Source organism: Giraffa tippelskirchi, chromosome 7 (genome assembly GCF_054371585.1).
Source record: "Giraffa tippelskirchi isolate mGirTip1 chromosome 7, T2T-mGirTip1v1.2.pri, whole genome shotgun sequence".
Classification (NCBI taxonomy): Eukaryota; Metazoa; Chordata; class Mammalia; order Artiodactyla; family Giraffidae; genus Giraffa; species Giraffa tippelskirchi.
The window spans coordinates 117,529,735-117,542,755 of record NC_137281.1 but is presented as its reverse complement, the minus strand read 5'-3'; the positions used below and the strand labels follow the sequence as shown (position 1 = coordinate 117,542,755).

Below are 13,021 nucleotides of genomic sequence, written 5' to 3'. Positions count from 1 at the left end.
TATTATAGTTATTTTGTAAGCCATCTTAGTATTTTTGAATGCAATGAATACATCAGTAATAAGTAAAAATAAAGAAAGAGGACTGTGTTTCAAGTATGCAAAAATAAATGTGACTTGAGTGGCTTAGTGATCTAACATTTTTGAGTGAGAGAGACTGATCTCTGAGACCTTAGAAAAGTTTTGCAACATCTTTCAAACTGTTTTCCACATGTGAAAAATTAGGAGGTAAAAGTGAAGACATAGGACCATTATCAGAATTTGAGGAGATGAAACTTAAGAGCACCAGCCCAGTGCCTGGTATTGCGTAGATACTCAGCAAATGTTACTTCCCACATCTCCTTCACTGCCTCAAGCTCCCTGACCCTGACATGAATTTGAGAACTTGGCTTTCCCCAAGTATGTAATCTGGACATACTGAAGTAGCTTGAGAAACAGTGATCTGAAGGCAGTAAATTCCATTTGCTATTCCCTGCCCCAAAGACATTACCCAATTTTTTAAAAAGCTTTATTTGACCATTTCTACCTCCCTCACTACTACCAGGTAACATCTTCATTGTATTACAAAATGCTGATTTTAATAGTTAAGCTAGATGCATCCCAAATTTTATTTTTCATATTTAAATTAAATATGTATTTAAAGATCCAAATTCATTAAAATAATGCCTTCAGTTGCAGATATAAAGAGAAAACAGAAGGATGAAACCTTTGTCGTATTTAAATGACATTAGTGACCCACATTTTTGTTGTTGTTCTTACAAGAGAACTTAAATACAAAAGGAAAAATGATCACCACAGGAAATGTCCCATAGCGCTTGAGTTCACATTCCAAATGCTTAAGCTGACTTTCACCCTTAACTGCAATGGTATGATGTGTTTCAGTTGCTCTTTAATTTGTGAGGCTACTTTGTAATTTACTAGTAGAGTCCTATTTAATAAAGTTCATTCTTCTTGGCTGTTCTCTCTCTTCAAGATAATGGTAGATAATTGCACTAAGGCATGTCAAGTTCTCATATTAACAAAAGCTGAATTTTAAAAAATAATAATGGTAAAAGAGCAGAGCAAACTAAGCGTCTCAACTTTTGGCTATGACAGTGAAGCTTCAGTTGCAGACAGGACAGCTGTCAGAACCATTGCTTACTGATATGAAACAAAGAATACGTTTTTCTTCAAAGGCAAATTTTGCATATCAAAATAACACTTCACATATAATGAATTCTAATTTTTATCTGTTGTAGCTAATGAATCAGTATTATCAGATCTGACAGTGGAATACTGTGTTTTCCTTATTTCACTAAGAGATTGGCAAGATAATAAATTGAATTATTAAATTGTTGGGTCTCACAGGATTCAAGGTTTAAAACATTTATGCTTTGCATTAATTGCTGCAAATTAAAAACAGGAGACATTCAAATGTTGAAATGGATCAATTATTTCATTAAACCTCTTTTTATAAATGATAGACTAAGTGAAGTCATGGAAAATGAAGAGGTGGAGCTATACATTCTAGAATTCAATTTGTGCCAATTTTATTTTTAAAATATAAATAATGAAATATGAATATTTAATATACCATATTATACATGTAGTTGTTTTAACTTTTAAGTATATGTTATAATTCCTAAGAGGTTAGGAAATGGTCATGGCATGCATGTATGCCAAGTCACTTCAGTTGCGTCCAACTCTTTGTGACCTTATAGACTGGAGCCCATCAGTCTCCTCTGTCTATGGGATTCTCCAGGCAAGAATACTGGAGTTGGTTACCATGCCCTCCTCGAGGGGATCTTCCTGACCCAGGGATTGAACTGTCTCTTAATGTCTCTTGCATTGGCAGGTGGGTTCCTTACCATTAGCACCAGGAAATGGTCATGGAAAGCTAAAACCTCTTTCACGCAAGCTTGTATCATAGTTTGGAATTTATTTATAATTAGCATATAAATAAGCAGGGTGACAGTATGCAGCCTTGACATATTCCTTTTCCTATTTGGAGCCAGTCTGTTGTTCCATGTCCAGTCCTAACTGTTGCTTCCTGACCTGGATACAGGTTTCTCAAGAGACAGGTCAGATGGTCTGGTATTCCCATCTCTTTCAGAATTTTCCACAGTTTATTGTGATCCACACAGTCAAAGGCTTTGGCATAGTCAATAAAGCAGAAATAGATGTTTTTCTGGAACTCTCTTGCTTTTTCGATGATCCAGCAGATATTGGCAATTTGATCTCTGGTTCCTCTGCCTTTTCTAAAAGCAGCTTGAACATCTGGAAGTTCACGGTTCACGTATTGCTGAAGCCTGGCTTGGAGAATTTTGAGCATTACTTTACTAGTGTGTGCTGCTGCTGCTAAGTCGCTTCAGTCATGTCCGACTCTATGCGACCCCATAGAAGTGAGATGAGTGCAACTGTGTGGTAGTTTGAGCATTCTTTGGCATTGCCTTTCTTTGGGATGGGAATGAAAACTGACCTTTTCCAGTCCTGTGGCCACTGCTGAGTTTTCCAGATTTGCTGGCATATCGAGTGCAGCACTTGCACAGCATCACCTTTGAGGACTTGAAATAGCTCAACTGGAATTCCATCACCTCCACTAGCTTTGTTCGTAGTGATGCTTTCTAAGGCCCACTTGACTTCACATTCTAGGATGTCTGGCTCTAGGTGAGTGATCACACCATCATGATTATCTGGGTCGTGAAGATCTTTTTTGTACAGTTCTTCTGTGTATTCTTGCCACCTCTTCTTAATATCTTCTGCTTCTGTTAGGTTTATACCATTTCTGTCCTTTATTGAGCCCATTTTTGCATGAAATGTTCCCTTGTTATCTCTAATTTTCTTGAAGAGATCTCTAGTCTTTCCCATTCTGTTGTTTTCCTCTGTTTTTTAGCACTGGTCGCTGAGGAAGGCTTTCTTATCTCTCCTTGCTATTCTTTGGAACTCTGCATTCAGATGGGAATATCTTTCCTTTTCTCCTTTGCTTTTTGCTTCTCTTTTTTTCACAGCTATTTGTGAGGCCTCCTCAGACAGCCAGTTTGCTTTTTTTCATTTCTTTTCCATGGGGATGGTCTTGATCCCTGTCTCCTGTACAATGTCACGAACCTCTGTCCATAGTTCAATCTAAATAATATTTTCTCACATGTTTCATTTGTGGTAAAATTTTCATTATAATTGGCAGTAAACATTTATTAGGTGCTCATTGTGGGCCAGTGGCAGTGCAAAGTATTTACATGTAAAATTTCATTTAATCCTCATAACAGCCCTAGAGTCCCAAATTGCACAGTTGTTATCATCCCCATTTGACAGATGATGAAATTGAGTTTTAAAGAGATTACTCAGTGCTCCACTGGGTAAATTAGTTAAGTAACAGAGGAGAAATCAAGTCTCTATCTTTTGAATTGCATTGAGACTTAACCACTACATTATACTTCTGTGAATTGTGCACAGGAAATAGCCAGTACTGTGTTAAATTACAGAAAATAAGCCTCTAGCAAATATGCAAATGTATAGACTTCTTAGCTAGCTCAAATAGAAGGCAGAAATCTTCAACTGTGGAATGTGTTGGAAGAAAAAACTCTTCCATTTGATTTGTTACAGAGAAGACAGCACAGATATAGCATATACAATTTGATGCCATAGTGAGTTTGTGTATTTGTATATCTATATAGGAAATTTGAACACAGTGCAAAAATACACTGTTATGGAAATACTATTTTGTGGCCCCTTAAAAATTGGAAACATAAAATCTAGGCAGTGGTTACTCAGAACTTGATAAAAATCTGTTATGAGAAATACTCTGTGTCTCTCCTGTTACTCCAAGTTCTGATTTGCTTCTCTTATTGGTTGTATATAGTTGTGAATTTTTCTCCCCCTTTTCACTGAGTAGGTAGGAATAAAGAAGTTATTTTGGAAACTATTAGCTTTGCAGATGTTCTTCCCAGGTTACATCCTGGCTTGTGGAAATGTTTAAATTGCTGAAGAGGAAATTTACATACTTACAAATAAATGCATAAATAAATACATAAAAGTATGTGTGTATATAAGTGTACAAATACAGTAAGAAGACCGTGTAAGCACAATTAATATTATTTGTTAGTGAAGAGATGCTAGATGGATAATTGTTTTCTAATGCTAGCCAAAACTGCGTAAGGAGAAAAAAAAAAATCATGTTATTTTCATCAATACTGAATGATAAAGCAAATGTCAATAAAATTAGGTAAGTTAAATCTTGTGGCAATAGTAAAATGATAGAATTTACACAGTTTTACACAGTACAGAAGCACCAAGAGTATCACTAACTCTTAATATTGTGAGCTACAGTTCAGTTTATAGTCACCGTATGCTTGTCTTTGCCTTTATCCTTCACAGTTAATTAGTCATTGCTAATTCTGCCTTGGGGCTTCCCTGGTGACTCAGTGGTAAAGAATCCAAGAATCTGTCTGCCAATTCAGGAGGCACAGGTTCAATCCCTGGGTCTGGAAGAACCCCTGGAGAAGGAAATGGCAACGCACTCCAGTATTCTTGCCTGGGAAATCCCATGGACAGAAAGAGCCTGGTGGGCTACACTCCATGGGGTTGCCAAGGAGTCGGTCATGTCTTAGTGAGAAAACAACAACAACAAATACAACAAAAGACTTCAGCTGGAAGATACTGAGCTGTGCTTTCAAGGAACAGAGAGAGTATTTATGATCAGATGGAAATTAAGGAAGAGAGAGAACAGATAGGAAAAAATGATCAGAAGACATGAGACATTAGATATGTTTAGAAATTATAAGTACTCTAGGTGGCAAGAACATGGAAGGTGTTGGAGAGTAGAGACAGAAGTTATAGTGGGGGTCAGGTTGCCATTGGCCAGGCAGGTCACCTTAATGGGCTGAAATTTCTCTATGCTACTGAAAGTGTGGCAAGCAATTGATGGTTTTAAAGTAGTGATTTGAATTATTGAACCCTATGTTCTTCAAAGGTAAATTCGGTGGTAGTATACGGTATGAATTTGAAGAGTAAGAAATGGAGGTAAGTAACAGATAAACTAACAGATTACTTCAGCTTTTGAGTCAAGTGAGACTTGAATTGGAGATGAGATGGTAGGAGCAGGGCAAGGATAAAAATTCTACAGCTGCATCAAAGGAAGAATCCATAGGAGAGTAGAAAGAAGATGCTGTGGATTGGCACAGAGGTTGATGACCAACTTTGCTATCTGGATTCAGGGAGGGTTGACTCATGAAGTATTTTATTTAACTAGGATTTCTGTGAGATGGAGCCAGAGAAGTGTTTCTAAATGTACCAAAAATACTGTAGAGGGGTAGTAAAGTAAAATAAAAATATAGACTTTAGAAGAACCTGTGTAATTATTAAGTAAATAAAGGATCTTTGAGTAATTTTTTTTGGCACAAGAATATATATTATTTCCATTGTTAATAGTAAGAAAACCAAATTTGAAGCTGCCCTGTCATAATACACAATAAGCAAAACTTCTAATGATACCTCAAACCCCAAAGATTATCTTCTGTATGGAAGCAGAGCTTGGCAAGTGAATCTTGAGATTTAAATTTAGACTGTTGCAGAAAATATGAAACTAATCATTTGAACTGTAAATATTTTAAAGCAAAATCAATATGTTTAAACAAAACAAAAGAGTTAGCTGTAAGGGCATAATAAATGTTTGGGAATTTCTGTTATTGTCATGAGAAAAAAATGAAAAAAATATGGTTAAGAAGCATAAACTCTATATCTGATTCTGTCATTGATTTATTTCATATTTTAGAACATGTTTCTTGATACCTAATATTCCTAAGCGTAAAATGAGTATAGTCAAAGTTATCTTTGTCTTTCTTCTAAGTATGAAAAAAAATTTGAATATTTGCTGCTTGTTTATTGGAGAGCTCATGAGCTTTGGAAAATCAGCTGAAGGCTATAATTCTGACTACCAGCTCTTCATTTGTAAAATGAGAATAACGACAACCAAAATGAATTTTGTGAGCAATAAATGAATGTTATTTAGCTTTTTAAAATAATCATGTAGTATTTAGTAAAATTCCATTTGATTTTATTTCAGGATGCATGTAAATGTTCATATTTTTTAAAATAATCATATTCAATTTCACAGGCCAATTTGACATAGAAAATGAAAGTTCTAATGTTTATGTATCATTTCTTGTGAAGAAAAGAAAAAAATAAAACCAAAATAATACTCCCTTTACCCATGCCTTACAAATTTTTAGTAGTTGGGTGTATTGTTTCCAACTACTCTTTCTGTACATATAAGCATAGAAATTCATTTAATAGTATTTATTTTTAGTCTTTTTTTTTTAACAAAATATAGACTCATAATATGTATACTAATCTGTAATTCGCCTTGTTTGCTTAAAACTGCCTGACATTTATCTTTTCATGTCAGTACAGGCAGACCTATCTCATTTTGTTTAATAGTTACAAATTATTCTGTAGTTTCATATAACACCATGATGATGCATCCATGGAGGGGGAATCCTGAGCCACAGGAGAGAAGGGAGTGTGAATAACTCAGGTATTGGAATAGCATAAAAACTGAAAACTTGTAGAGAGTCAGGCTTTTGGAAATCAGATGCAGACAGGTCCTGAATTTTCTTTCTTTTTTTTTGCTTGTTTTCTAGCCTGAAATGTACTTAGTAAAAAATTTTTGCTATTATTTTAATTGAAATTTCTTTGAATATTAGAGTTGTTAGAATCTCTTATCTATGTTTGCTAGGTTTTTGTGGGTTTTTTTTTCTTTTTAGATTGTCCATTAATCACAGCCATTTTTTCTAATATTTCTCTTTTTCCTCAGATTTATAACAATTCTTCTTATATTAATTGTATTATCTCTTTGCCTTTTATATATCTAGTGTATATTTTTCTAGTATGTTGTTTTTATTTTAAATGGTAGTTTGGTTTTGGTTTAGGTTTTTGTTAAATCCTCAACAGTAATAATGAGAACCCTTAAACCTTAGTTTCACAAGAATGAAAATCAAATTTGACATTGCTTATGCAACTGAGAAAATCCTGACACAAATAGCTTATTTTTAGATTCTCAGTTTGGAAATTATCTGATTAAAAAGTCTAGATTAAAGGAAAATGTTTTAAAAGTCGCTTTGAGAGTCTTTTCTTACGGTAATTGCAACCATTAACTGGGGTGCATAGCTTATCTCTTCCACCAATTAATCTTTATCCTCGAAAAGTACATACAAATCTTACTTTCTTCAAGTAACCTCTGTGAATGATTGCACCAGATATTCTTCGGCATCATATACTCTTAGCTTTATTGTGTTGAGTAATTTGTACTTAGCACTGTACTATGCGGAGAAGGCAATGGCAACCCACTCCAGTGTTCTTGCCTGGAGAATCCCAGGGACGGCGGAGCCTGGTGGGCTGCCGTCTATGGGGTTGCACAGAGTCGGACACGACTGAAGCGACTTAGCAGCAGCAGCAGCAGCTGTCCTATGTGCCTTTCCATTGTGATCCATGTTTTTTTTCTTTAACCAAAGTATAGTTAATTTACAATATTGTGTTACTTTCTGGTGTACAGCAAAATGCTTCAGTTATATATATATATATATTTTATAAATATATAAAATTTTCAGATTCTTTTCCTTTATTGAATATAGTTCCCTGTGCTGTATGATAGTAGTCCTTGTTGTTTATTTTATGCATAGTAGTGAGCCTTGTTTCTTAAGATCACATCAACCCAAGTGTAGACAGCAGAACATAAAAACAAGTCACTCAGGATATCTTTGGCTCTTCTTGCCCTTGTTCACTGGTCTAGCGCCTCTTCATCCTTTCAGCTACAGCTGATGTTCTGCATTCTCCTTTTCTATTTACTATCCATGTTCCTGTTCCTCATGTTGCTCTTCTTTGATATCATCACAGTCACCATTACTTACAGCATACATCAAGTTTCCTGTCACTATTGCTGCTTGATAACAGAAGTTCTCAATCCTCTCTTGCCAAACTTGTTCGTGCTGCTGCTTCCCATCTCTGTACAGGCTGCAGAGTAACCCTCCATTGAAAAGAAACTGCTCTCACAGCCCCTAAGCACCAGTGAGGAGGAGGAGTTTTCTCCAAACTCTTGGTTTTCCAGAACTACTTTTTTCCACAATCAGCTCAACTTCTCAGGCTTTAGCTTCTTTGTGGGACTTATCAAATGCATATGTGTGTGTGTGTGTGTGTGTGTGTGTGTGTGTGTGTGTATACGAACATGATATATATGTGTGTGTGTATATATATATATATATGTAATATATATATTTGTTTTTACTGCCATCTCTACTACTAGGTTGTAAACTTCTGAGGGGCAAGGATTGTGTGTGTTTTATTTAGTACTTAACCTTCAATTAATAGTGACTTATTAACTAATGTTACTTATTAAATGCTAAACATGTTAACACTCATTTTTATTATATTACCTCTTATTTTACTGGTATAAAATTTTTAGTTTTTTTTCTAAAATAAGATATTACAAACTTGATTGAAGATTTATTTGTACATATGCCTACTTGAATTCAATTCCCTTCTCTACTTGCCCAAACCTAACTATTAGAACTTTTTATCCCCATGAATTTCTCTGTATCTTATGATAGATTCATGCACATTGTTACATGTATCAGTTTTTTATTCTTCTTTATTGCTTAGTGGATTCAATTTTACAAATCTAGCTCAGTTTATTTATCCATTCATCGACTGAAAGAATGACTTTCAACATATATAGTTTTTGTAAAAATATGTTTCATTTCTCTTGGATAAATGCCTGGAGTTGGACTGTTGATAAATGTATGTTTAACTTGATTGACTAACTGCTTTCCAAAGGGACTGTCATATTTTGCATTCTCAGCAACATTAAAGCAGAACTCAAACTTCTCTGAGTCTGTACACTTTCACCAGCCCTTGACATTGTCAGGTGTTGTTTTGTTTTGTTTTCTTTTGAGCTGTTTTAGTAGACATGTAGTGATACCACATTATAATTTTAATTTGAAAGTACCTAGTGACTACTTATGTTGAGCATACTTTCATGTGCTTATTTTCCATCTAATTATATTCTTTGCTAAATTATCATTCAGATCACTTGCCCATTTTTTGTTGGGTAATTTTTTTTTCTTATTATTGGGATTTGAAAGTACTTTGTATAAGCCAGATATGTCCTTTTATCAGATATATGTTCTGCAGGTCAATTGCCTTTCTTTTCATTTTGTCAACAGTATCTTTAGAAAAGCAGATTTTAATTTTCATAAAGTCCAATATATCAGTATTTTGTGGTTTTCACTTTTTGTGACAGATCTAAGTAACCATTGCCTGATCCTAGATCATAAGATTTTCTGTGTTTTCTTTTAGAGAATCTTTAGGTTTTATATTTAGGTCTGTGATTCATTTTGAGTCTTTTTTTTTTTTTTCTGGTATGTTGTGAAGCTTGGGTTGAGGTTTACTTTTTTTTTTTTGCATAGGGATATTTAACTACTCTAGCAGACATATTGCAAAGACTACCTTTTCTCCATTGAATTAATGTAACATTTTATTGAAAATTAATTGACCTTGAAGATATAGTGTCTTAATTACTATAGTTTCATTGTAAGCTATAAAGATAGGTGATGTAAAACCTTCAGCTATTTTAATAAACACCATTTTTGCTCTTCTATTTCTTTTGCTTTACCATATAAATTTTAGAATGAACTTGTCAATTTCCACAGGAAAAATTCTGCTAGAATTCTGCATGAGATTGCATTGAATCTGTAAATCAGCTTGGGAGAATTAATATTCTAGTGACATTAAGTATATCAATTCATTAATACAATATATTTCTCCATTTATTTAGGTCTTATTTGATGTATCTTCTCAGTACTTTGCAGTTTTCTTTACATAAATCTTGTACATATATATTCTTAGATTCATACCTAAGTATTTAATATATTTTGGTGCTATTGTAAATGATACTGTTATTTTAATTTCAATTTTCAATAGTTCATTGCTAGAATATAGAGATACAGTGGTTTTTGTATCTGACTTTGTATTCTGTAACCTTGCTGAACTTATTTAGTAGCTATTTTGTGGATTTTGAGGATTTAGATTATTGTTTTCTCCAAATAGAGTGTTTCTTCCTTTGCCATCTATATACCTCTTTTCTTGTTCTTTTTCTTGACTGTGCGCAATCTTTTGGAGCTCCAGTACAATGCTTAGTAGGAAGAATGAGTAAAAACCATTGCCTTGATCCTTATATTAGTATGATGTTAGCTGTAGGTTTTTTGCAGATTCTCTTCAAAAGGTTAAGGAAATTTCCTTTAATTCCTAGTTTTCATAGTTTTTGTTGTTTGTTTTGTTTTTAAGCATGAACAAATGTTGAAGTTTGCCAAATATGTTTTACTCATCTATTGAGATGGTAAAGTTTTTCTCTTTAGTTTGTTAATATGATACATTCCATTGATTCATTTTTCAGTGTTAAACCCATGCTGCACTTCTGGGATAAGTCTCTTGGTCATGATGTATTATCCATGTATATATTGCAAGATTGAATTTGTCACTTGTTTTTGAGGATTTCCACATCAATTTTATGAGAGAGAATGTGGTTTAGTTTACTTTTTTGTACGGTGTCTTTGTTTTTTGTATCAGACCACCATACACTTAATTAATATATTCTTTTTTCTGGATTTAAAAAAATTAACAAAATAAATTTTCTCATTTTATGAGCTTAATCACTCAAATTATATCTTTATAGTTTTGTTGCTGTGTCTTTATTACATAAAAATTAATATACTGCAAATTGTGGGATGTCTATAGCTATCCACAAATGAAACCTTTTGAAATAAATTACTTGTTTAAGGTTATTTTTATATTAATAGAGTAAAATTTATTTGTAAAACTAACAAAATTAGTTTTCAACAATAAATTTTACTCTATTAATACAAAATTAGTTTTCAACAATAAATTTTACTCTATTAATACAAAATTAGTTTTCAACAATAAATTTTACTCTTTGTATAAAAATAACCTTAAACAAGTAATTTATTTCAAAAGGTTTCATTTGTGGATAGCTATAGACATCCCACAATTTGCAGTATATTAATTTTTATGTAATAAAGACACAGCAACAAAACTATAAATATATAATTTTTCTGTATATGTAGGTTATATTACAGAGAAGGCAATGGCACCCTACTCTAGTACTCTTGCCTGGAAAATCCCATGGACGGAGGACCCTGGTAGGCTGCAGTCAGTGGGGTTGCTAAGAGTCGGACACGACTGAGCAACTTCACTTTCACTTTTCCCTTTCATGCACTGGAGAAGGAAATGGCACCCCACTCCAGTATTCTTGCCTGGAGAATCCCAGGGACAGTGGAGCCTGGTAGGCTGCCGTCCGTGGTCACACAGAGTCGGACACAACTGAAGCGATGCAGCAGCAGCTGCAGCAGGTTATATTAATTTTTTGATCATAGGAAGTGTTCTGAGTTTAAGTACTTAATAAATATGCATCCACATTTAAGTTTTAAAGTATCAGTTGAAATTATTAGATAAATTGATAGATGGAAGTTGGAAAGAATATTTGATAAAATACATTTTGCTTTGGTGAAGTAGTATGTAGGAACCATGGACTTTTCTTTGTTTAGGTTATCCTGAGGTCATATTTATTTAAGTAACTCTTCATATCCCATTCAGGATTATATTTATTTATATTTTTCTTTTTTTGATTTGGACTCAAAGATATAAATGAATGTGAGAGCTGCTTTTGTTACTTTACGTATATATGTATGTGTGTATGTATATATATATATATATACATGCTTATATACATATACATACATTATTATGTATTATATATGTATATGTAATATATATTTGTTTATATGTATATAAATATGTATGCATTTTACAAATAATATGCATAAAATTTAATATATATATATTTGTCAGAACAGAACATACTTTCTTATGTGCTAGCAAGGGCTGAGTGTTTATAATGAATGAAATTATTTTCACTGGGCTTACATTACTTTGTGCCTTATCATGAGATTGAAAACACATACAAACAGAATTCATATTCAGCAGCAGTAGGAATGTTGTCTTTGGCTTAAGCTTGTTCGATCTAAAAAACACAGCCTGCCTGGTAATTCTGAAATCCTGACTAATGGGGTCTACCATGAACCATTTCACCAGAGGAGTAAGCAATCTTGATGAAATAATTTACTTCAGCAAATATAGAATGGAAGCTATAGTCCATGTGGTCACAAAGATTTGGACACGACTGAATGACTCAGCACAGCACAGACTGGAAGCATTCGAGTTTGCTTCAAGAGAAATGGCTGACAGATGACTGCAAGGTGTGGTTTTGCTCTTATATGGTATCTGCACCTCAGATCCGTCTGGCCAATTCTCAGACTGAGACGTATGAAGATGAAGTGTTTGATAAAACTTCTAAAGGGACTCTTTAGATACAAACAAACACAGCATAAGACATCCATCAGGAGCCCTGAGCACCATCACATTAGCACTAGTGTAGTGAAGTCTATTTTCCTTTCACCTGATAATGGTTCTTATCACAACACTCATGTGTAGCTTTTTACCGTACCACTGAAATTGATAAAGAGAAATCTCATAAGTAAAAGTATTTATAAACTATATAATAATGATTGTGTTATATATGTAATGTAAAGTGTATTCTTTTCTCAGTCACACGTTTTTTCTTTTTGATCTACTAATGTATGTGTTTGGTTTTAGGTTTCCTCAGGAGCTGAACATGGGAAAAATAAGTGCTGAAATTATGTGGACCCTTTTTGCCCAGGATATGAAGTATGCACTAGAAGGTAATTAACAAATATTTAAACTTATTAGAGTATGCGTTTTAGTTAAATTCTGATTTTGTGTTCTTGGTTTTAAATGTGAAGAATTGATGCATCAAAACATTGATTGTTGTGATCAGTTTAGTTCTAAAACTTAACTTATTTCCACATTGTAGAAAGATAATGATCATAAAGTATTTAAAACTCCTGAAGAAATACATATATTTTTAATCAAATGGTTTAAGTTGCAGGATAATAGTGAGTAT

At 33.6% G+C, this 13,021-nt stretch overlaps 1 protein-coding gene across 1 annotated transcript in view; it reads left to right on the top strand.

Moving 5' to 3' along the window:
• The window catches only part of UNC13C (unc-13 homolog C), a 1,717,543-nt gene that overhangs the window by 1,502,104 nt on the left and 202,418 nt on the right, over positions 1-13,021 (top strand). The window contains exon 49 of the mRNA XM_081513848.1: positions 12,694-12,779. Coding sequence (XP_081369974.1) covers positions 12,694-12,779 — 86 coding nt within the window. The remainder of the gene's footprint in view (positions 1-12,693; positions 12,780-13,021) is intronic.